Here is a 25,511-nt window from a genome sequence, read left to right on the forward strand (position 1 = left end):
ATTAGCTAATGGGGCCTCCTGCTGCCACCGCGCTGCTGGAGCCCGATTTCTGTTCTCACCCTGAAGCAAAGTTCTTAACCCGAGGTACTATTTCTGGGTTAGCGGAGTCTGTAACCTGAAGCATATGTAACCTGAGGTACCACTGTACAGGAATCTTGTTTTTGTGTTTGTTTGTTTTTAAAAAGGAGACAATGGGGAGAGAATTTGTTTGAGGGATGTCAAGGCTAAGGAGCTGCATGAGAGTGTTGCCTCACAGGAACACCCGGGCAACACCATAGCATTTTACAGCAACTGACTAAAAGGTAGGCTCATTTTACCAGTAGGAATAGAGCCTTGCAAGGTTATTGTATGCTGGAGAAAAGTTATTCCTTCCCTCAGTTATAATAAAACTTTTTTTTTTTTTTAAGTGTTTGTGTAGGCTTTCAAACTCCCTACCCAGATTGTGAACTTGGAGCATGGTCTTCCGTACATCATATTCCAGCAACTCAGGCATAGCCAGAAAGCCATATTTTTTTATGCTTCTAACTGGAACATAGAAAACTGCACTGTACTGAATGAGACCATTGGCTGACCTTAATCAGCATTGTCTACATGGTTTGGAAGAGGCTCTCCGGGGTTTCAGACAGGGATCTTCTCAGTCCTACCTAGAGATGCTGGAGGCGGGAACCTGGGATCTTCTGCCTATAAGCAAATTAGATATCCCACCACTAAGGCCATTCCCCATAAAATAATACTTCAATAGGAAAGACCCAAATTCGTAGGTTGCAATGCTAAAGGTCAACCACAAAATCCCCAAAGGGTGTATACAATGAGGTTCCTTTGGGCTGAGCTGGTTTTGAACTGTGTCATGGAGAACCTGCATTGTACATTGCTTTTGCAATTGCATTTGCCCCCACTAGGTGGGAGCAGAGAGATAGGTTCCATCTGCAGAACATGCTCCACAGAGATGGTCCTTCCTGGAGACTGCAGTGAGCCCCCAGAGCTTCATCCTAGCTACACAAAAGATCTGCCTTCTTCCTAAAGTAAATGTGCGTGATAATAATGGCAGCAACTATGCAATTGATCAGGTGCTCTGTGTTACATACCTTATCTAGAACATGTGTCCTTTTAAGAGGATGAACTTTGGAGCACCTCGATTTAGCACTTGTCTCTGAAATGCTGGTGTTGGGTTTGGGCAGTCTTAACTCTGAGCCTGTTCCGCATTGCTATAAAGAAGTGTGACATAGAACTCTGTAAATTTAGAAGAACTGCAGAAATTAAGGATCTGAAAGCTGCTGAGTTTCTGTCCATTGCCATGGGGCTTACAAGCTAGCAGAGAGGTTGTGTGTTGGAAGTCACACACTGTCTAATAATAATAATAATAATAATAATAATAATAATAATAATAATAATTTACCATTTATACCTTGCCCATCTGGCTGGGTCTCCCCAGCCACTGTGGGCAGTTTCCAACAGACTATTAAAATACAAAAACCCATTAAACATTAAAAGCTTCCCTGAACAGGGCTGCCTTCAGATGTCTTCTAAAAGTCTGGTAGTTGTTTTTCTCTTTGACATCTGGTGGGAGGGCGTTCCACAGGACGAATAATAATAATTTACCATTATAACCCATCTATAGCACTGAAATGGAAGTTTTTTCTCAAGCTGGAATAATTCATGATCACCTTCAACATGCTGCTTTCAATCTACATTGATTCTAGATCCTGCCATCCACAAATGTTCCTTCTACAGGTTATCCATGGCTTTTCTGCCTTGCACTTGCCCCAGGTGAATAAAGAAGGAAGTGGTAATTGCAAGCTTGGTATACGCCCACAGTTTCATTGGGCAGATGTGGACACACACACACACACACACACTGCTTTGCTGGGAATGGCCTACGGATGTTTCCAAATGGACACATTGCAGGACAAAGCAGAATCAATCTGCAATAGGCGTTTATTTTCAGAATGAAACCGGTTTCTCAAGAAGTGCTTTTCAACGACAAAAAATATGCAATAGGCTTCAACTGTAGAAAAAGCATATGTGGAAAAGTTTATTCCAAAGGTGACTGAAAAGGTAAGTGGTGATTGCGATCTTGGCATTCGCCCCCGCACTGAGTCACAGCCCCCCAACTGCCGGTGCCGCCTACATTTGCCGTCCAATGAACACGCTGTGGGTCAATGCAGAATCACTCTCCAATGGGGTTCATCTTTGGAATGAAACCACTTTCTCAAGAAGCGCTTTTCAGGGGCTAAAAATATGCGGTAGGTTTCGATTGTGTGTAGTAATCAGTCTCCATGATTCTAGACTAAAATGTTGTGTGTACACAGCCCTTGTTTATCCTTTCCATTGCTACTTTACCCTTGGAAAACCCTGCTTCAAATTACAACAAGGAGTGAGAGGAAGAGTCATTCTGAAGTCCTTACCCTTCTAAAAGGGTAAGTCTAATTGCCTAAATGCGGATTGCCAATGTGGTGCCCACGTGTGCCCATCAGTACCACCTATGGCACCCATGAAAGGTCTCAGTAAATATCCTCTGAAAAATTCACACTGCACAAGAGACTGTTTGCTCTTCTTGCTCTTGTTTGCACTTGCTTGGCCTCTCCTACACATTGAACACACATCTTTAAACATGCCCACATTTCACTGGATGCCAGAATCGGACAACCACCCTCCTATCTGTTCTGAAAATACGAAAAATGCAAACACTTTTCTCTCTGAGTGAGCACGACATTGGCATATGTAGGTGTTTTTCACCTGACCGATGGGGCAGTTGCCTCTTTTTCTGCACTTTTAGAAGTGGCCATTATCATGCTGTGTACCTGAGGCAGCCATTTTGTGTTGTGCCAGGCCCTCACGGCAGCCATTTTGTGACTGGCACCCACAGCTTTCTCAAAATTCCAAGTGTGCCCACTGACTCCAAAAAGGTTGGCAACCTAAGACATGGAGCAATTCCTTCCCTGGCTGAGATCAGGGGGAAGATCATTGGCTTGCTCCTCTGTGTGGGTAGACTGTTCGTGTACCGTTCCCTGATGTAGGCTGGCCCAGTCAAACTTCACAGAGACAATAATTCTCCAGCATAGCCTTATGAAATCCAGGGCTCCAATGCCTTTCCTTTGCAGACACTCTTCATCTTCTTTGACTCCCCCCAAACACAAATGGTTAAGATTAATTGCATGCGGGGGTGCCTTTTCATCTTCAGGACTTTGGCCAAACATTAACCAGCTTTCCAGGCAAATTGACTGCTCCGAAGTAATAAGAAACCCTTGCCCTCTCGATTTCAACTGTTAAATGTGTGACTCTCCCTCCAGACAGAGCAGTCTTGCTCCCTGACCTCCCCGTCTGCATGATAACTAGAAACATTAAGGCCAAAGCAGTCGTCTTATTTACATGGCCAACAAGGTACAGGGCTGTAAAGCTGTCCCTGAATGTTGCTGGTGGCATTAAGTCGTCTACTAGTTATGAGAGTTGCTGCTACCCTGGTCCACAAAAGGTTATGCCATAATAAATTTGTTAATCTTTAAGCTGCCGCAAGGCTCTTTGTTGTTTTTCCAATGGGAGGTATTAACCTGAAAATATGACGCAGTCCGCTGCTTCCTACATCTCAAATTGAGGACCACTGTTGCTCAGGGGTTTACTTGACCCTTGTAGATGATCAGTAGGGGTTGCAAACTGAGCAGCAAATCTGGCCAGGCTTCCTGCTCAACCAGGGATAGATAGATAGATAGATAGATAGATAGATAGATAGATAGATAGATAGATAGATAGTTGTCCCACCTTTTCTCCAAGGAGTTAAAGGTGGTGGCCCACAGTTCTCCCCCTCGGCATTTGATCCCCACAACAACCCTGTGAGGTAGGATAAGCTACGACTGGCCCAAGGTCACCTGGTTAGCTTCATAGCAGCTTGAATTGTAAAAAAATAGTCAGCGAATCTTCTTTCAGCATGGAGATGAGCACTACTGGCTCATAATTTAATGGGAAAAGGAGCAGTGGTTGAAGGAAAACAAAATCTGGGCAACCCTAACCCTGTTCTCCTACTTTGTCTCCACTCTGTTGGCTTATGTTTGATATCTGAATTAAAACTCAGCTATTGCACTTGTCCCATGGGGTTGCAACTGAATAAAGTAATTGTCCTATTGGGCATTCAGAGAACAACTGAGTGGACTAAAGCCTGTAGCAGGTGCAAATTCTGGCAAACTAAAATTAAAGGAGTGTGACAAATGTTCCTCTGGAAGCTGTGACAGAAAGCATGAGTTGAGGATGAACCTGTTCAGACTGAAGAGCTTTCTATCTGTTCAATATATGATTTCTACTCCAGTGGGGAGTTTCCCTTTGACAAAGTGTAGGATCATGGCAATGAAAATAATGCATAGAGTTGGGGCAGTAACACAACCCTGTAGACAGCTGCTAACAACATGGTGCCCACAGATGGCATATTGAGAGGACTCTTGATCTAAAACAGTGTTAATCTCAGACACACAGCAAAAACCAAAGTGAAGGAGAGAGGCTGACAGGTGGGTGGTGCAGGATAGTTCGGAGAGGTGCAATCTGTAGCTCAGATTCATGGGAAATTTCCAGCATTGCTTTATCCTTCAGGATCGTCCCTTCTAGAAAGTGCCACACCTTCTCGATTAATAAAGCAGAGTCCGGGGAAAAATGTCAAAGCGATCTTGCTCTTACATGAACCAATGGGAATTTCTGCCTACGTGAGCTGTGCTTGACAAGATGATGTAAAGTTTATTCTTCCGCTTCTCTTATGCCGCTTACCCTGTAACTCCAGCTGCCTCCATCCAAACCAGTTTGGTGAAGCTGTGACTAAGATGTGGTAGGCATTTGTTTGCACAACAAACAAAGCAATGTTTAACAGAGCCTGTATGAACGACCTCAAGCTGTTTGCCTGCCAGTCAGTAAATGGGGACCAGAAACGAGTTCCCCTCCCATGCATATAGGCATGATCTGCATCATGTCACTTTAGATCCTACCTGAATTGTGCATAGGGCTGAACCTGCAGGCGTTTCACTCCTCCCAGCTGCCGGCTGCACTGCTGGGAGCTAAGCAGGGGCATAGCCGGGGAGGGCTGCTGGGGCAATTGCCCCGGGCACACTTTTCTGGGGGGCATGCTGCTCACGCCACCCTCTCTGGGCCAGCCCTGTGCTGCTTTGCGAGGTTGGGATCTGATCAGGTTGAACCTGGGACCTTCTGCATGCAAACCACTGCTAACCACTGTACAACAGCCTCCTCTGCCATGTGCACCAGCATGCTGCAGAACAGTTTGTTTTTAACAGTGGCTTAATGTAACGTGTGAACCAGGTCACTGTGTGGTTGAACTTCTGACCCAAGGAATTCAATCTTCCTGTGGGTTTGCAAACATTACTCAGGAAATGTCTTATCGCTACATAGTGCTAGAAGTGGTTGCTGCCCTTGAGCCAGCACTGAACAAATAATAATAATAATAATAATAATAATAATAATAATAATAATAATAATGGCAATAAACAATTTGACAATACATTTTTTATATTAGATCCTTCAGAGCCTGTCACATATTGTGTAACCCTCTAATTGCATCTTATGAGACTAGGACAAGCAAATGCAGATTTATTGTCCCTGTCATCTTACTTAGGGCCATCCCTATAACCGGAATTGCAGTTGAGCGTATGCAGGGTACGTGCCTCTAACCACAGAGTAGGTTGAAGCGCTATAGCATGTAGAATTATAGGACTGCAAGGAACCTTCCTGGTCATGTAGTCCAACCCCACTGCTCAATGCAAGGTCTACAGTGCAGGATGCATCTGCAGTACCCTTTGGTGGCAAACCACATGTGTGTGCAAAAGGTCCCTGGCATCTCCAGGTAAGGCTGGAGAACTGTTTCTGCTGAGTGTAGATGACACTGAACAAGATGGACCAATGGTGTGACTTGGTATAAATCAATTCCCACCGTTCCCATAATTCTCTAGGCTAGCATTTTCCAACCAGGTGTCCTCCACATGTCGTAAACTACAACTCCCATCAGCTACAGTCAGCATGGCCAATGGTCAGGAATAGGGGAGTTCTTGAGGATACCAGGTTGGGAAAGGTTTGTCCTAGGATTAGGCAATGGGTTTTCCAAGATAAAAGAGACTTTAGACAGAGTTTGCATGCTCTCAGAAACAGAGTACTACCTAAAGAACTCCTTCCAAGCTAGTCCGTTGGTGGATTTCTCCTATCAGTGTCCAGAAACACTGCATTTTCCAGGTGGAATGAAAACCATCCCTTTCTTTTCAAGAGAAGTAATGTAGCAACACTTGAAATGAAACCACCCCACTTCCTTTTCCCCTCCCATTTAGACCTTGGCACCTAGCGACAAAGACCAGAAGTTCACACCCAGGTATGTGAGCATCATGTGCTGTAAGAAGCGCCTGACTGTGTGTTTGCTGCTGAGCACTGGGGGCAGACTGAGGGCAACCGTCTAATACCTCTATAGGGAAAAGAATGCTGAAGAGACACAGCTCAGACTGGCACGTAGAAGGAGACCCAGCTATAATTGGGCATTGTTAGCTGCTCAGCCAGCAGCAAAGTGTACAACGCTTGGAGCCCAGGAGAGCCTTAGATTCCACAACCATGGTAGCATGAAGATCTCAAAAGGCAAATGTCATGATTACTTATGGGGTAGTAACCGTAGGTTTGAGAGGGCCCTACACAAACTGTTCTCTACTGGTCCTCCCCTCCACCTCTGTTCATGACCTTCCATGGCAGGTTTACCTGCCTGTGTTGGAAATGCCCTGAGAAGTATTGGGCAGCTGGGTCTAGCTCCCCCTTTAAAGTTCCCACCATTCCTCAGAGTGGTTCGGAGAGAAGCAAAACTGGGTAATTTCATTGCCTGCAGAGACACCAGCTGCCTTTGGCCCTTCCCCAGTTGTCATCTAAAGCCCTAAACGGCCTCGGTCCAGTATACCTGAAGGAGCGTCTCCACCTCCATCGTTCTGCCCAGACACTGAGGTCCAGCACCAAGGGCCTTTTGGCGGTTCCCTCACTGCGACAAGTGAGGTTACAGGGAACCAGGCAGAGGGCCTTCTCAGTAGTGGCGCCCGCCTTGTGGAACGCCCTCCAATCAGATGTCAAAGAGATAAACAACTACCTGACATTTAGAAGACATCTGAAGTTTTTAATGTGTGATATTTTAATGTATTTTTAATCTTTGTTGGAAGTCACCCAGAGTGGCTGGGGAAGCCCAGCCAGATGGGCAGGGTACAAATAATAAATTATTATTATTATTATTATTATTATTATTATTATTATTATTATTATTATTATTTGACAGCCACTCCACCAGGCTGCCTGAACTGTTTCAGTTCCAGCAGGTCATTACAAAGACAGTAATTTTAATATCTGGTGCCTGTGTTTGCTTTTCTTCCTCCTCCATCCTCACTTCTTTTACCTTGTGTGTCATGCCTTTTAAGGCAGAGACTATCTTTCGAATGATTTTTGTGCACTGCTGTGGAAGCCTTTTTGCCTAAGAGAAGGGTAGAAATGCTTTAGACAAATAAACAAATAAAATAAGACCAAAAGTAGAGTAAAATGACAAGAGGTTCAGCATCTTAATTTTTTGGTAGTACTCCGCTGAGTTGATTGAACTACTGAGGCGATTTCACCCAACTTTATTACTTACAAGCTGACCCACATTTCATGATATTGCTGAGCCATTCATACCCTGCCCCTTCCTCTCCCAGAAGAGTAGCAATAGGTAGTTAATTCTCTTTTTAGACCTGTACACCTTTACACTTGGACCCTCTGTGTCTCCATCACTTTGTGAGTCAGATTGCCTTCTGTCACCATTCTGCACAAGAAATGGTTTTTGCAAGAGCTTGCAGAATTCCAGGTACTATGAAAACTTTATCAGGACCTCACCCATAGCCAGTGAATTTCCTTGGAAATGTGTTTCCTGGTGTTGCAGTCAGTACATACAGTAGTAGCAGCAGCAATCATTTATTTAAAAATACTTTCACATATTCAAAGCTGCCAGCAAACATTAACTAGGCTAAAAGCAGCCTTATTGCTAGTAAATTCAGCTTGTTGTGTCTGGACTTTCCTCGATCTTAACCTTTAGATAATGTGTTTCTCTTTCCAGTAGGAACAATAACTGAGTCAGCATAATTTTTGCATGGGGTTATTACCATTTTGCAATTGTTGCAACCCTTTAGCAAACAGCAATCAATATTTTATCACCTTTTCTTCAGTCTGACAATCACTATTGCTTTCCGCCAGGGCTAGCTAAGCCCAGGGGTGATTCTTTTTAATCTTTCAGTGCAATTCATAGAATACTTAATCCAGAGCAGCAACCACAGCTCTTAACACATATTTATATCCAGGATGTTACAAATTGTTAGTTAACATGGAGCATTAGCTTCCATAAAATTAGCAAAGGTCCATGTTGTTTTATGTGAGATGTACAGCAGAGCTTTCCAAACTGTGTGTCGCGACGCGTTAGTGTGTCCGCTGCAGCATGTAGGTGTGTCACAAGAAGAAGAAGAAGAAGAAGAAGAAGAAGAAGAAGAAGAAGAAGAAGAAGAAGAAGAGGAGGAGGAGGAGTTTGGATTTGATACCCTGCTTTATCACTACCCTAAGGAGTCTCAAAGCGGCTAACAATCTCCTTTCCCTTCCTCCCCCACAACAAACACTCTGTGAGGTGAGTGGAGCTGAGAGACTTCAGAGAAGTGTGGTTAGCTCAAGGTCACCCAGCAGCTGCATGTCGAGCGGGGAAGCGAACCTGGTTCACCAGATTACGAGTCCACTGCTCTTAAACGCTCCTCCCGGGGCTAGAAAGGGGTTAATTTTACCTCCGGTTTGCTAGGAAACCTAATTATTGTGTTGCAAAATGATACATGTCTAAAAAGTGTGCCACTAACATGAAAAGTTTGGAAATCTCTGGTGTACAGGGTGCATCTTACAGATTGTCACTTTTCCCAAGTGGGATTCAGTCACATGCCAGCAAATTCAGGTTGCACAATTCTAGTTGGCTGGGAAGTCTTGCGCAAAAAACCTGCTTTCCCCCAGGGCACTTGGTGATGACAAAAGTGATTGGGACAGGGTAGGTAGGGTAGCACTTGCTTTGATGCAATGTCATCTAACCTCCTTGCAAACAAATCACAATGAAGGCTCAGTAACCTGGAAGTGCCCAGTCAAAAACACATCCATTTCAAATGTTGATTTGTGTCCTCCTCCCTCCTCGAATGCATTATTGTTGTAAGTTTGTCATATTTGGTGCCATTATATTTGTAAGAGAAATGGCTTTGGGTTCATATTATACCTAGCTGACCTAACTCTGATTATCAGTTGTGATCGTATCACAACATTCACTGCCTGGGGGAGGACCTGGGAGCTGGAGGGAGACAGGAAACTCAACATGCTGTTGGCACCAGTTTGTCTTAAGAGACAATGGAGTGTGCCTCCAGGGGTGACCTTTCACAGTGAGCAAGCCTGGGCAGTGTGTATGGAGGCCCTGGGCTGCCCAGAGGAGAAGACCCTCCTCTTGGCCTCGCTGATGTGGTCCAAAGGAAAGCACAGCAATACATTAGCACCAGCTTGGCTGTAGGAGTTGCCAGAAAGAGGCGTACAAGACTCCATCCTACTGTCTTAGGGGCTGCATTCCAGATTTACTCCTTAGCCTTTTCTTCGCCTGAAGATATCCTGCAAGGCAGCACAGGTTTAGGATCAGAGTTTCCCTTCTCCTAGATGGGATCCCTTCCCAGGTTGATGAGCCCCATCTGCCCCTCACTTCCCTCTACAACACGGGCAGAAACCACCTTCTTGACCATTGGACCCACCATTGGTCTTGTCTACTCAATCCACTGAAACCTGTCTTTGCATACAGAAGAAGTCCTTAAGTCACCAAGGGTTGGAGACCCATCGGCTACCCTCACCTGGTTTAGCCAGCCAGTTGAAGCCATTCCGGGGGTGTGTCCGTGGTCACATGCTGCCAGCTTTTAGGAGCCACAAGTGAGCGCTGAATGCAGTGTGGGGACCAAAGGTGGATAAACTACCCCAGATGTAGTATGATGTGTCCCCCACAGAGGTGCTACCCCTCTCCTAGCACCCCCACACCCCAAACCCTACCTACACTATAGAAATTCCAATTACAGTGGTGCCTCGCAAGACAAAATTAATCCGTTCCGCGAGTCTCTTCGTCTTGCGGTTTTTTTGTCTTGCGAAGCACGGCTATTAGCGGCTTAGCGGCTATTAACGGCTTAGCGGCTTAGCGGCTTTAAGAGAAAGGAAACAAACTCGCAAGAACTCGCAAGACGTTTCGTCTTGCGAAGCAAGCCCATAGGGAAATTCGTCTTGCGGAACGACTCAAAAAACGGAAAACTATTTCGTCTAGCGAGTTTTTTGTCTTGCGAGGCATTCGTCTTGCAGGGCACCACTGTACGAAGTTTTTCTGAATTGAATAAGGTCCTTCTTTCACAAACTTGCATATGCAATGACATTGGACTGCATTAAATAAAAAAAAAATCTTTCTCAAAACACTTGAAGTTGTGGACATCCAACAAAGTCGAACATTGGAAGATTCAGGACAAACAAAGAAAGGCCCCATAGGACTGAAAGTTTTGGTGGAACCTTGTTAGCTGCTCTGTGTGGCACCTTTTAGACTAACCAAATCTAGGGTCGCCATATTTTGAAGAGCGAAAAAGAGGACGCTATGACACCATGGTGGACATTCAAAGCAAATAAATGCAATTTGTTTCATAATTTGCCCTTGAAAAAGAGGATACATGGCAACTTTTAGAAGACATCCAAAGGCAGCCCTGTTTAGGGAAGCTTTTAATGTTTAACAGACTATTGCATTTTAATATTTTGTTGGAAGCCGCCCAGAGTGGCTGGGGAAACCCAGCCAGATGGGCGGGGTATAAATAAATTATTATTATTATTATTATTATTATTATTATTATTATTATTAACCCTAACAAATTAGGCTCCAGTCCTATCTGGAAGCCATCCCTATGGGGCTTACTTCTGAGTAATGTATGGTTATTGTGACATTAATCCATGCTAGAAATTGTGACATCAGGGACCCTTCCTAAACCAAGGCTAGACACTTTGCAGAGGCTAAGTATTTATACAACCTCAATGCTTTTGTGTCCACACTTGTACCAGGGAGGAGGATGGGAAGAAAACCAGAACAAACTGGCCCCAGTCATGTGAGCTCCTTTGCCCCTCCTTGGCCACAGACTGCCCACTGGGTCCAGCAGCCTCCAGGTGCCACTGCTCCTGTTCTATATTGTACTTACAGGCCCTTCAGTATTTCTCAGAAGGAACCAGCTGTGCCGTAAGGGACCCGTCTAAACTCCTCCAAACCAGTGTAGTCTCTGTGCAGGGCTGGATGTCGAAATCTGCTGTTGTGCAGCTCTCTTTTCTTTTTCTTCTCCAGAAACCTGAAATTTGTGCCCTTGGGGCCAGTTACCTATTTTTAACATTGAGTAAGAATGAGAGGCTGCCCAAATCCTCCCCCCTGAGGGTCTCAGCCCTACTTGTCCTTCTGAGAAACATGGTGCATTGCAAGAACACAGAGAGTGGCTGTCTTTGATCACTGCAGGTGGTGTTGTGTAATCAGGGCAATGAGGCACTACCAAGGGTTTGCGTGGGTGGGGAGCCCCAGGGAAGGGATGGCTTGATCGCTAGGCATATCTCATCTTTGCCAAGAGCGGCTATTTGGAGCTCACTGGCTGCAGCAGAAGGCCTCTGCGATGGAATGCTGATCTCTTCAGCGTTGGACAGCTGAATTTTGGAAGATTCAGGGCAGATAAAAGAGAGTGCTTTCTTCTTCTTCTTCTTCCTCCTCTTCTTCTTCTTCTTCAGCAATTACTCTTAGTTAAACTATGGAACTCACTCCCACAAGAGCTAGTGATGGCCACCAATCTAGATGGCTTTAACAGAGGATTAAACAAAATTCATGTCTATCGAAGGCTGCTAACCATGGTGGCTTGGCTTTGCCTCCACAGTTTGCCTCTGAGGTCTTCTCCTTATAGTTTGCCTCTGAACACTAGTTGCTGGAAACTGCAGATGGGCAGAGTGCTGTTGTGCTCAGATTCTGCTTCCGGGTTTCCCACAAGTAATCTCGTTGGCGACTGTAAGAACAGTGAGCTACTGAGCTCAGTTTCTGGGGCGAATCTGTGTGCCATCATCCCTAGAGGCTGGGGAGTGAAAGCAAACTTTGATCAAGAGGACTCTGGCTAATGGTTTAAGCAAGCCTGAATGTCTGGCAGAAAGGCAGAAAGGTAATGCATTCACTGGTCTTCTGCTGGTGTGCCTGAAATAAATATTTCCAAACCTTTGAGCCTCTAGGGTCCTGTTTAGCCTCTACCACCCTGCCCACTGAGACATCATTTTCACGTGGAAGAATGACATCATACAGTTGTGAAAGGGGAATCCCGATTCCTTCTCCCCACCTGGCATTTTCCCCTGTTGCTATTCTTAGCACAACTGTTACGAATCTGGTACAACAGTGACTGAACTGTGTACTCAGCACTAAAGGACAACGAGGGGTGGCAGTTGTCCAGAGCATTTGCAATCTACATTGGACAAACAAGATAAGGATGGTGTGGCAGGTCAGGAATATTATTCTTTCACACTTAATACCTGCATTTAAACATGCTAAATAGTAATAGCAGGAAAGTGCTGTTGAGCTCATGACCGGCTTGTGAGCTTCCCAGGGGCATCCAGTGGTCGAGAATAGAATGATGGGCTAGGCCTTTGGCAGGATTCTTCTTCTGTTCTTAGGAATGAAGCATTTTCACATGTTTTTTCACAGTTGTCATCAGTGATGTGGGAGTGAGAAATTTCCCAGAAACATTCCCAGTGTTTTATTTGTCCATGGATATTATCTGCTCAATAAGTTCATCGATAACAATTAATGGATGCCAACTGCAAATACAATTTTAGGCAACCTTGGCAAAGTGTTTTGATTTGTTTACTAAATACAAGCAAAATAAACATCTCTCTGGAGGGAGTCAGAAAACTTTCTGATGCAAATAAACCTGATTTGCAGAGGAAAATATTCTGGAAAATTTCCCAATTCAAAATTGTCTTGAAAAATTCTCATCCACGGGAGTTACACAGTTACACTGAACATATCAAGTTGTCTTATAGAGACCTTGGATTCTGAATTGTTTACACAAGGGGGCAGTAAGTCTCCAATGCCTTTTTTAAAAGCCCTGATGCATGAACGTCTTTTAGCTGATGGTTAGCCCAATTCAAGGTGCTCAGGGTTTAAAACCTGAAAAAACTTAGGCTCTAAATATGCGAAATACTGCCTCTTTCCCTACACGGTCTCCTGAGTTTTAAGTTCATCAGAAGCCCCTCTTAGCAGTTCCCGCACCCTCAGATGTTCAGGGTGGGGATGGCCCAGGAGAGGGCATTCTCTGTGGCAGACCCTAAGTTACGGAATTTCTTCCCCACAGAGGTACATCTGGCACCTTCACTATACAGTGGTACCTTGGGTTACAAATACTTCGGGTTACAGACTCCGCTAACCCGGAAGTAGTACCTTGGGTTAAGAACTTTGCCCCAGGATGAGAACAGAAATCGTGTGGCAGCAGCACAGTGGCAGCAGGAAGCCCCATTAGCTAAAGTGGTACCTCAGGTTAAGAACGGTTTCAGGTTAAGAACGGACCTCTGGAATGAATTAAGTTCGTAACCAGAGGTACCACTGTACAGCTTTCAGTGACTACTGAAGATGAAACTCTTAACCCCTTCCCTTTGACACCTAACGTGGGTTTTCAGGTTTTCTGTGATTGCAATCTGATTTTAACTTTTAATTTTAAATTGTTGTAACCCACCCTAGGACTTGCTGCTGAAGGATGGGTATACATATGTATACATATATACATACATCATCATCATCAAAATACAGCAGTAATAATAACAATAACTGGGGAAGTCTGAGATGGAGTCTGGACTTTATGCATGCAAAACTATTATACTGTGGTATTGACCCTATGCTAAAACTACATGCTTCTCCCATGTGAAAATGCAGTTCAGTACATTTATTGAATCTGCTCCATGTTTGTTGAAAATATTTGTGGAGGGATACAGATAGATAGATAGATAGATAGATAGATAGATAGATAGATAGATAGATGGATAGAGATGATAGATAGATAGATCCGACAAGATCTAAACAGAACCAATATCACCACACTTAAATTAGGCACAACTAAAATCACAAAGAGAAAGCTAGCTTCTGAGTTTCACAGAACTCTTCTTCCAACCCAACATTAAACAACGAAGGGAGTGAACGTCATCCCTGCAGGAAGACACAGTGTTACAGTCTTTGAAGGGTGATTCAGGTTACTCTAGAGTCACTGCAGACATTAGATTTGGTTCCTGCCCAGCTCATAGCCTCACTAGCTGCACCAAAGTGTACAATGACTGTTCTCCCTTCGAAAGTATAAAGGCAAGTAGTTATTCAAACATGGGCTCTAGATAAACAGACAGCTTTTCTTTCAGCAGCATGCAACAGAGTCTGTGAGAGACCCTTTGGCTACTGTGATTCCAACTGATAGGCATCTTCCAGCACATCCCACTCTGGTTCCTTGCAGCATGGATGGGATGGGGGGAGGAGGGGAGGTCAGCCCTGTCCTTTGGGAAACTCTGTTTCTCAGGAATTGCCTGGTCCCTCCAGGCAGGGAAGGTGTTCCCACTGTTTGCCTGCTGGCCTCTTTCAATGCAGAGCATGCAAATTGGGCCTCATTGTTTCCAGGCAAAGATTTAGAAATTCCTCTCTCTCTCTCTTTACCCAGGCTCTTTGGCACTTTGTTAAACTCCTGGCAGGCCTCCTCTTTGGTACCTCATTAACACCAACTACTCCCAGAAGTGCTCAGTAAACAGCTCCTCAGAAACGGTGGCATTTATCATGACTTTGCAGATACTTCATGGCAACCATGTTCCCAGGACCAGCTGATCCCTGCAAACAATAAGACAAAAACACAGACTCAAGTGCCTCCTATTGTGAGGGATATAGCTAGGGCTGGCCCCTAGACCTTTCAGAAGCCTTCCCATGGCTGCTGGTGCATTTGTGGTGGCAGTGGGATGTGGATGGAGATGGGGAAGACATCCCTCAGATCCCCTCTAAGGGTGTTGATGGAGCTGAGAGAGATTTCCCAAGCCAATTAAGGAACACACAGGCTAGGTGTTAAAACAGAGAAACTGAATGTAGAATTCCCCTCAGATTCAGTCAAGTACCAACAAATTCAAGTTGTACCACTATAGCTGATTACCTTCACAAGAAGGAAGGGACAGGAAAATGCCCAGAAAGTGTAGAACAGAACTTTCTTTTATGCAATATCATCTAACCTCCCTGCAAGCCAAGCAGAATGAAATAGCCAACATCATCTAATCTCCCTGCAACCAATAAGCAGATCTTCTGGCAGAATGGCCTCATGATAGGCATAACCTTAAAGCCATAGTAGAGATATTTATTTTCATTAAAAGTGGTAAATTTTAACCATTTTTTCCATGCTGTTTTTCAAACTGAACCCCACTCCAATACTATTTACTGTGGAGGGTTATGGTGGGTTAGGTACCTGTCTGCCCAGCCTGCTGCTTTTAGCTAAATGAAACGTTGTTGGGAAAACTGATCATAGATCTCCCACATTATATTAGTTTGTCCCTTGATGTGGATGGCAGAGGCACCGTTTTTTAGTATACCAGCAGCTGCACTGTGGAACTCCCCGCCTGTTGACACCTGCTGCTGGTACTCTTTTCAGTGCCTACTGAAAACATTTTTGCTAAGACAAGCCTACCCACATATGTAGAATGTTGAAGTGTGCTTGAATATGTTTTTAGTTTCTCACTGATTTTAATTTTTTGAATGTTTTAAATACAGTGGTACCTCGAGTTACAAACGCCTCAGGTTACAAACGCTTTAGGTCACAAACTCCGCTGACCTGGAAGAGTTACCTTGAGTTGAGATCTTTGCCCCAGGATGACAATGGAAATTGTGTGCTGGTGGGGCAGCGGCAGCAGCAAGAGGCCCCATTAGTGAAAGCACGCCTCTAGTTAAGAACAGTTTCAGGTTAAGAACGGACCTCCAGAACTAATGAAGTTTGTAACTAGAGGTACCACTGTAGTTATTTTTAATTGTTTGTAGTCATAATTTTATTGTTGTGTTCTTTACATAGGCCACTTTGAGGGTTGTTGTTTTTTACAATCAAGTGGTGCATAGTTTTTTATTAAATAAATTAAGATAAAAAATAGAATGTTGCATTTGGGGATGGGGAGCAGGTAAGGGAGAGGAGGATTAAGATCCACAGATCTACTCTTGGATATAATTGAAAAACCAAATGTATTTATAAGAGTCTTTGTGGTGCTTGCTTTCCTCCCCTCCTGCACTAGCGCTAGGAGGGTAGAGAATCTGATCTGTCGCAGCCTCTGGCTCATTTCTGATAGATGGGCAGGGCTACCCACACCTAATCAGAAGAGAGAAAGATCATTCTAAAACAAAACTGTTGGCTTGGGGGTAGTTTTCATAAAGTCATCAACCAGCAGCTTTGGGGACAGTCAAAATTTTTGACATAGGGGTGAATAATGAGGGTATCCTCCTTGTTCTCACCAGAGAATAGCAAAGAAACACCTACAAAAAAAATGTTTTACAGGTCAGGTTTCAATATTTAGCTCTGAGTTTGGCTTGCAAGGTTGAGAGGGCAAAAAAGGACAAGATGCAAATTAAGAACATGCTGTGACAGGGACGGGGGGAGCAGCTAGGGTGCAGTCACAGAGTACAGTATTGATTAAACAGCTAACATTGCAGGTGTACAGTATAAAACAGGAGATAAACCAGCATTCTGGCCTTTACTGAGTTGCCTATCTTAGCAACAAAAGCAGGCTTTTGTTCAGGCTTTTTCTTCTGGGTAGGAGCTAGATGTTTCTTCTCTGTTGTTGATCTCGTCCTTGTTGGATCATTCAGGTGGTAATTTCCCTATACAATGTAATTTCTTTGCATTTCTATTGGTGTGGACATCCCTGAAGATCACACGGGAAAACAGTGCTGTGGTGAGCTTTCCTTGCAAGAGAATCCCCCTCCCATCTATTGGTCGCTGTGGCTGCTTCCAGATGACCTGTTTATTAAGTATGTGGGGATGTTAGATGACGTTGATTCTGGGGAAAGCATTCCACAAACAGGGAGACACTGCAAAAAAGGCCCTTTCTCGTGTTGCCACCCTCTGGATCTCTCATGGAGGAGGCACACGAAGAAGGTCCTTAGAGGATGATTTTGGGGTCTTGGTTGGTTCACATGGGGAGAGACAGTCCTGTGTAGCTCTTGCTTTCATGCCTGATGCGAGAGTTGATCTTCTCCCCAATACAGCACCAGCTCTTGCACAAATACGTTTGTTGGCTGGTGTAGAAAACAGACAGTCTTCTGTTTCAGACTAATTATGAGTTTCACAGCCCTTGACACTTGGCTTGTTTCTCTCGGTAACTGTCAATGTTTTTGCTATGTAGGCCATTGTTTCTGCGTTGATCTCGGGGAATGAGGGAGGCATAGTAGGTAATGCGACACTTTCTGTTGGGCCAAATTCTGCTGGCAAGAATGCAAAAACTTTTTGGGTGCACGTAGTCACTCCAGGTAAATCGGGGACAGGCAGAACAAGCCACAGGGAGGACATGAAGGCGTCTTTGTTTTTCATACACCTGTTTGCAAAAACAGTAGAAAAATCCCCTGCCCCACAACCTCTCCCTTTTTCTCCTTGACACCAGAGGATGCTTTCACTCTACATTGCCTTACTGCTTCAATGTTCTTAGACTGGCTTTTTTATTTTTAATCAGCTGCTGATTTATATATATAGAAATTGATAGTTGTTTATCAGTGACTCGACTGACCTAGTGACTAAAAGTGCTTTCATTTGCTTAGCAAACTCAGCCTGTCTGTAGCTCAGCTCTAGTCACTTCTACTGAAGGAGGAGGCCAAGGTGGAGTTCTCACTGAGGTGAAAAACCTGTGCCTCACCTGTACCATTTCAGACCGCAGGTGGGAACTCAACAGACTGAATGCTTTAATACCCACCCACATCCTTTGCATAGAAAACTAGATGTCGAGCGGCCAGGCCGTGCGGGAGAAGGCGCATGCGCCTTCCGCCCGCTCGCTTGCCGGCCGGCCTCCCGGTTCCGTCGCTGTCCCGTCATTCCCAGCGGGGAGCAATAGAGTGGGAGTCGCTGGCGGGCTCTAGAGCGGCGCAAGGCCGATGATGTCGGAGAAGAAACAGCCCGTCGACTTGGGGCTCTTGGAGGAGGACGACGAGTTCGAGGAGTTCCCGGCCGAAGACTGGGCTGGTTTAGATGAAGATGAAGATGCACATGTGTGGGAAGATAATTGGGATGATGACAATGTGGAAGATGATTTCTCCAATCAGCTAAGAGCTGAATTAGAAAAACACGGCTACAAGATGGAAACCTCATAGCTTTCAGTGATGCTGTGGTCTGGGATGGGACTGCTGTATATTGAACAGAGAAATGTTACAGAATGCTAGCTGGAAGCAGAAATACTAGAATGTCCTTTATTACCTCCCAAATTTGTTTTTGTTTTGTATGAATAAAAATTTGAATCTTAAAAAAAAAAGAAAAAAAGAAAGCTAGATGTCAGGGGAAAGGAATCTAACCTAGTTTTCTCCCTGAGATATAGTTTACATGTTATATGGACTGATCATCTCCCCCCCCCCCTTGCAGTCACCACCTTCATTCTGCAGTGGTATGGCATAGATTCAGGTTTACTGCCTCAGTGAGAGCTAAAGATTGTATTCAGCTATGTCCGACTCAGAGTTATTGGCATCCTTCTGCCTCGAGAGACAATGGATTTTGTCTCCAGGAGTGAAGTCAAACTGCTGTGTTAACAGCACCGAAGTGGGACGTCCTCAGGATGCAAGCCTGGGCAATGTGTATGGAGGACCCGGGCTGCCCAGATGACAAGACCCTGCTCTCGGCTTCATTGATGTGGTCAGTGCAATACGTTTGGCACCAGCTTGGCTGCAGGAGTTGCCGGAAGGAGGTTGCTGGAAGGAGGGATTTCCTTCTTCTATATGGGCTACCTTCCCAGGTTGACAAAACAAAGCAAAACTCTTCTCTCATGGGCAGCACATGCTAACTTGAGTTGACCCTTCCTTCCTGCAGTGTTTGTGAATCCTTGCCTGGTTGTGTAAACTTTTACTCAAGACCCCTGGTTCTGCTCTGGTCAGACCACACCTGGAGTACTGTGTCCAGTTCTGGGCACCACAATTCAAGAAGGACACTGACAAACTGGAACGTGTCCAGAGGAGGGCAACCAAAATGGTCAAAGGCCTGGAAACGATGCCTTATGAGGAACGGCTAAGGGAGCTGGGCATGTTTAGCCTGGAGAAGAGGAGGTTAAGGGGTGATATGATAGCCATGTTCAAATATATAAAAGGATGTCACATAGAGGAGGGAGAAAGGTTGTTTTCTGCTGCTCCAGAGAAGCGGACACGGAGCAATGGATCCAAACTACAAGAAAGAAGTTTCCACCTAAACATTAGGAAGAACTTCCTGACAGTAAGAGCTGTTCGACAGTGGAATTTGCTGCCAAGGAGTGTGGTGGAGTCTCCTACTTTGGAGGTCTTTAAGCAGAGGCTTGACAACCATATGTCAGGAGTGCTCTGATGGTGTTTTCTGCTTGGCAGGGGGTTGGACTCGATGGCCCTTGTGGTCTTTTCCAACTCTATGATTCTATGATTCTATGATTCTACCCAAGAGTTGACAAACAAGAAAACCCATACACCCCACCCCACCCCATCTCCGGCAACTCCTGCCATTGCAAACACCGGAATGGAATAGAATCATAGAATCATAGAATCATAGAGTTGGAAAAGACCACAAGGGCCATCGAGTCCAACCCCCTGCCAAGCAGGAAACACCATCAGAGCACTCCTGACATATGGTTGTCAAGCCTCTGCTTAAAGACCTCCAAAGTAGGAGACTCCACCACACTCCTTGGCAGCAAATTCCACTGTCGAACAGCTCTTACTGTCAATAACACCCCAGCTTCCCTTTGCAGCCAGCAGCAGATCTGTCTGTTAGCAAACAATTTGTGCCTTCCATGTAACCTTGCATTTGGGAATGGCAACCAGGCAGGCATTGCTGAAGGGGGTTGGGAGAAGGGGGTTAGAGAGTGAGAGGTTGCTCCAGGGAATGCCAGATTTTTCCCTCACCTCTCAGTGACCTCCGGGAGAAGTGTGTGCGTCTACAGTTGGGTTGGATAGGGCAATGACCCTTCTGCCCTCCCCAGCATGAGGACAGTGTTTGCAGCACATGGTGAGTGGAGAAGAATCAACAACCCACTCGCCCCTTCCTTTTTGTTTGGCAAGGGCTGGATCACAAACACAGCACAGTGGATCCTGGAGAGTCTGGAAGCAACCGCTCATTAGAGCTATTATGAAAGGTCATCTGAGGTCTCCGTTCTCTGCCCTCATCTCATAGGGTTTCTGCAAGGCCACCTGTGCTTTGGAGAAGAGAGCGGAAGTGAGCAGTGTCTATTTAGTTTTCCCCAAACTGGCACCCTCCATTTTTTAAAATTGTAATTCCCATCAACACCATCAGCAGGCTAGTCCATATTAAGGCCGGCAATGTTTCTGTAACTAAATAACGTGGTGGGACTGTGAGTGTATTCAGAACTGCATCATACCAGACCTGGACAACCTTTTGTCTATCAATTCTAGGGCTGCATTCCTTTGGGGGTGATCTCTTGGGGGCCACATGTTGGTAGTGGGTTATTCCTAAGTCAGCAGTGGGTGGCTTAGGCTTTTTTTTCTCTTTCTGGCACTCGGCTTCCTCTCTTTCTCTTCCTCCTCATCCGGTGGGCTGTAAGGAGAGGGATAAGTTTGAGCTGATAGCTTGCAGAGGCCTCTTGAAGTTAGGCTCTTTTTAAAAGTGTGGATCCTTATGTAGTCAAAAGTGGTGCAATCCACATACAACAAGGCTTGCACAGGCTTGCACAAAGGTTTCCTGAAGTATAAAAAGCATTCTTTGGCAAATAAATCAATATGGAAGTGATGGCTATTCCCTATTGTTTGTCCTCAACAGTTGATATCTAAAGACTTACTGCTTCTGTACCTGGAGGTTCTGCTTAGCTATTATACTTAATAACCATTGACTGATAATTCTATGAATTTGACTGATATTTTTGAAAAGCCGTCTAAGCTAGTGACTTGCCACCACCTCTCACAGCAATGCAAGGGTGAGAAACATGAGGCTTAGGGGGCAAAAGCAGGCTTCCAAGCCTCTCTCTTTCTAGTCCTTTGAACAATCCCTGGGCCGCACCTCCTCTCCACAGCCCACAACCCTCACTAGCTCTAGTTCACACCTGTTTTTGCCTGGCTGGAATATGTCATTGAACTCTGATAATGCTTGTCTGGATGGAAGATAGAGAGGCATAAAATCTTGCCTACTGTACAGATGTAAATTTGCATTCATTGGCTCACTCACTTAGGTCTTTGGCCCTTTCCACCACTGACATGTGGTCCTCTGAAAGCTGCCCAGAGGGGAATCTGACCCTCGGGCTGAAGAAAGCTTTCTCACCCTTGTGGTCCTGAGTTCCATAGGTCAGGTGTGCTTGCCGTAACAATCTTGCTTTCCCTTGTACATCCCTGGGGGCACCTGGGAAGGGGAAGGGAGGCCTTCATCAGTTGCTACAGCAAAACAGTTGCCTCCCACAATTGGCCCCCGGGCAAACCAAGGCCCGGGGGTCAGATCCGGCCCAATCACCTTCTAAATCTGGCCCGCAGATGGTCTGGGAATCAGCATGTATTTACATGAGTAGAATGTGTCCTTTTATTTAAAATGCATCTCTGTGTTATTTGTGGGGGCTGCCTGGTGTTTTTACATGTGTAGAATGTGTGCTTTTATTTAAAATGCATCTCAGGGTTATTTGTGGGGCATAGGAATTCATTATTCTCTCCCCCCCAAAATATAGTCCAGCTCCGCACAAAGTCTGAGGGACAGTTTGCTGAAAAAGTTTGCTGGCCTAAACAACCCTAGATGGTTGTTTAGAGTAACTTGGCTGGCCTGGAGGCAACTGAATCTTTTGGCCCACGCTCAGCCTGGAAGGTGGAGAACGTTATTTTTGAAAAGCAATTTCTTCCTCCTCACTGCCATAATCTTGTTATGAGAAACTGTCAATATCTGGCACAGGGCTTTCAAAAGAGAGAGCATTAGTAACATTGTGGCGTCACTGATCACAGTTCCTCTGTGAACAAATACACATGTTCTCTGTGTTTCCTTCTTTGAATCATCAGAACCAAGCAAGCAACAGGACTGTAAAAGGCAACCTGTTTACATCGTCTTCTTTAACCCCTGCCAGTTTTACACAGGGGGCTTCCAAGCTAAAAGACAGGCAGCACAGAAGGAAAAAGGGATGGGGAGGGCAAAAGAAAACAGTTCCACCCTGTGTCAAGGTATTTTGCGTTTACTATGGGTACACTATGTGATAAATTACACAACAGAATTGTGTGCATGAATTATATAACAGAATCTATGTTGCCTGCTGGGTAAGGGCACCTGTGCTTTGTTTGTGTGGGTGATATGTATAGCTTGCATGGTTTAGTTTAGAGCATTTTGTTTTGGGGGCAACTTCCATCTCTTGCGGGGGTGCAATTAGTGCCAGCACCGTCCGTTAAGAGTTTGGGTGTAATCTTCGATACCTCCCTCTCTATGGAGACGCAGATTACAGCTATAACAAAGGCGGCATTTTTTCATCTCCGCCAAGCTAAGCAGTTGGCTCCTTACCTCTCTCGCCCTGACCTAGCCACTGTGATCCATGTGATGGTCACCTCCAGACTGGATTATTGTAACTCGCTCTACGTGGGGCTGCCCTTGAGACTGACCCAGAAACTCCAGCGGGTGCAGAATGCCGTGGCGAGACTCCTTATGGGGTCTTCGCTGCGAGATCACATTCATCCGGTACTATACCAGCTGCACTGGCTCCCGGTGGAGTACAGGATCAGGTTTAAGGTGCTGGTTTTAACCTTTAAAGCCCTATACGGTCTAGGACCCTCGTACCTACGGGACCGCCTCTCCTGGTATGCCCCACAGAGGAACTTACGGTCTGCAAATAAAAACATCCTGAAGGTCCCAGGCCACAGAGAGGTTAGGCTGGCCTCAACTAGAGCCAGGGCTTTCTCGGCTGCGGCTCCAATCTGGTGGAACGCTCTGTCACAAGAGACTAGGGCCCTGCGGGACCTGACATCTTTCCGCAGGGCCTGCAAGACAGAGCTGTTCCACCAGGCCTTTGGTCAGGGCGCAGCCTGACTCCCTCCTCTGGCAATCTGCACAGAATTTTGCTTAACGATTGCCATCAATTTGATTTTAATTAATTTCTATAATGAAATGTTTTTAGAATGTTGGATTATTTGATTGTTGTTAGCCGCCCTGAGCCCGGCTTCGGCTGGGGAGGGCGGGATATAAATAAAATTATTATGATTATGATTATGATTGTGTGTTGCACACTGCCATTGACAAATGACCATCTCCTCTCAGCTCCTTATTGCTCCTGTCAGTTGATTCTCCAAGCCCGGCAACCCTGTTCCTTGGGAGTATCACATGAATATCCACTCAGCAAACACTATTTGTTGAGTGCTTGGCACACTGCTATCATCTGCACCCATTGGCTTGTGAGTGGAATTGCCATAGTGATGCTGCCAGGCGCTCAGGGCCTTGGCACTGACACTCCCAGGGAGGAAGCAAAGGTCACTGAATCAAGCCTCTGGGGGAAGTGGGGAAATTCCCTGCTCTCAGAGACTGTAAATGGGAATGTAAACAGAATGTAAATGACGGCCCAAAAACAGAGTCCTACATTGCCTTCTGGCCACTCGAGGGATAAATCCCTGCTTCTGTCCACCCTCACCCCAGGCAGTGCCATCTACTAAGTCATCAGCAGAATACAGAAAAAACAAAAACCAGGTGTCTCGGCTAAAGAGCAATAGCTTCTTTCTTTGTGATGCATACTGAAAGAGGAAATTCTTTCTCAAGGGTCACTAATAAGGACTAGAAGATGGATACATTATTTGGAAAAGGGCTGCCTTGATACAGCGATGATTAACTCTAAACTTATACACAGATTTAGCATCCAGACCACTTACAGCAATCAGCATGCGCTTTCGCTTCCTAGTAGGAAGCAATCCCTCTCAACGCCACTGGGAGGCATGGAAAGGGGTGAGCACCCAGCTGGCGGAATCTGGGTGCGGCTTGTGTGCTGCCAGCCAGTTTTGCTCTTGTGAATTACCTGGGAAGCTGCTGATAAGGTCAGCAACCAAAAGGTCCACATAGCTATTACCTCTGCAAAGGGCATGATGCAAGAGAATCCCCTTTATATACGCACAGGAGGCTACACGTTTATACAATGTGTGGTGTGTGTGTGTGTTGCTCCTAACTTATCCCCTCCAATAGCTTTTAAGCTCAGTAAAGTCCAGACAGTTGGATCCATAGTTTCACTGAAAAGCCAGATGCACAGCACTTAGCTGTCAATCCCTGTTCTTCAAGGCGAGGAGACCATAGCTCAGCCCCAGAGCATATCCGATGCAGGCAGAAGGTCTCAAGTACAATACCTGACATCTCCAGTTGTTGTTGTTGTTAAAAGGATCCCTTAACAGGTGAATTTGGGAGTGGGGAGAGAGAGCAAAAGATCTTTGCTGTGGAAAGCTGCTGCACTAGATAGTCTGGCTAAGCATAAGCTAGCTCTGCATCTGCGCAAATGGGACTGATCTACTAGCGGGGGTGTAATGAAATATTTAAAATAACTCTGCGGTGTTTTATAAGTTAACAATGATCAACTTTTTAAGGTATTCATTGCTCAATTTGCTTGTGGGGGGGGGGTCTGTGTCTGGGACACACAGATCCACCAGATTTGGAGGAGATTTCTCCCATTTCCACACTGAGCTACAGCTTCAAGAGGAGGCTTATGTGCACCTGTGATGACTCACAGTACTTAACTTTGGGTTTAATCATTTCAGGGCACCATCATCGTCATCATGCTCTCCACTGCACTGCACACCAGTTTCAGAAGGCTGGGGGAAAGCTGAGGCGTGAACCCTTATATTAGCAACTGACTCGGAAAATAATGCCCCAGGCTGCTCCAGCAGAACAGCCAACTGGGCCAGTTCTCCCTCTTGCAATAGATCCATTTTTGTGATTCAGCAGGTGCTTGTGATTCAGCAGGCTAAACCCAGTCACCTCTGAAAACTCCAAGGATACTGAAGCAAGCCAGGAAACTTGCCAGTTGATGGGCAGCACTTACATGCTAATTATGCGTTTAGGCAAATCAGCAGGGTGAATCTGTAGTAAGAGCCTGTCTCATTGGCCCTGGGGGGAAAAGGCAGTCAGCACCATGGTAAATACAAAAATAGCACAGCAGGTGGAAAATAAAGTGTACTGTGGCAACTCGGATATTAACTGGCTTATTGGGAGTGGGTGGCACTGTGGTCTAAAGCACTGAGCCTCTTGGGCTTGCTGATCAGAAGGTCGGCAGTTTGAATCCGCGCTCCCGTTGCTCTGTCCGAGCTT

General features: G+C 45.4%; 1 protein-coding gene across 1 annotated transcript; it reads left to right on the forward strand.

The window, feature by feature from the left end:
• Positions 1-18,092: 18,092 nt before the first annotated feature.
• On the forward strand, positions 18,093-18,579 carry LOC310709265 (26S proteasome complex subunit SEM1). Its single transcript, XM_083508642.1, has one exon. It carries the CDS (start codon positions 18,194-18,196, stop codon positions 18,407-18,409), a length of 216 nt encoding a protein of 71 aa, XP_083364768.1. The 5' UTR covers positions 18,093-18,193; the 3' UTR covers positions 18,410-18,579.
• Positions 18,580-25,511: the final 6,932 nt, after the last annotated feature.

Source organism: Podarcis liolepis (genome assembly GCF_965112155.1).
Source record: "Podarcis liolepis genome assembly, chromosome: 6".
NCBI classification, from domain to species: domain Eukaryota; kingdom Metazoa; phylum Chordata; class Lepidosauria; order Squamata; family Lacertidae; genus Podarcis; species Podarcis liolepis.

Bases quoted from the DNA above. Each gene is read 5' to 3' on its own strand.
- LOC310709265 (XM_083508642.1), top strand. From the start codon at position 18,194: ATGATGTCGGAGAAGAAACAGCCCGTCGACTTGGGGCTCTTGGAGGAG.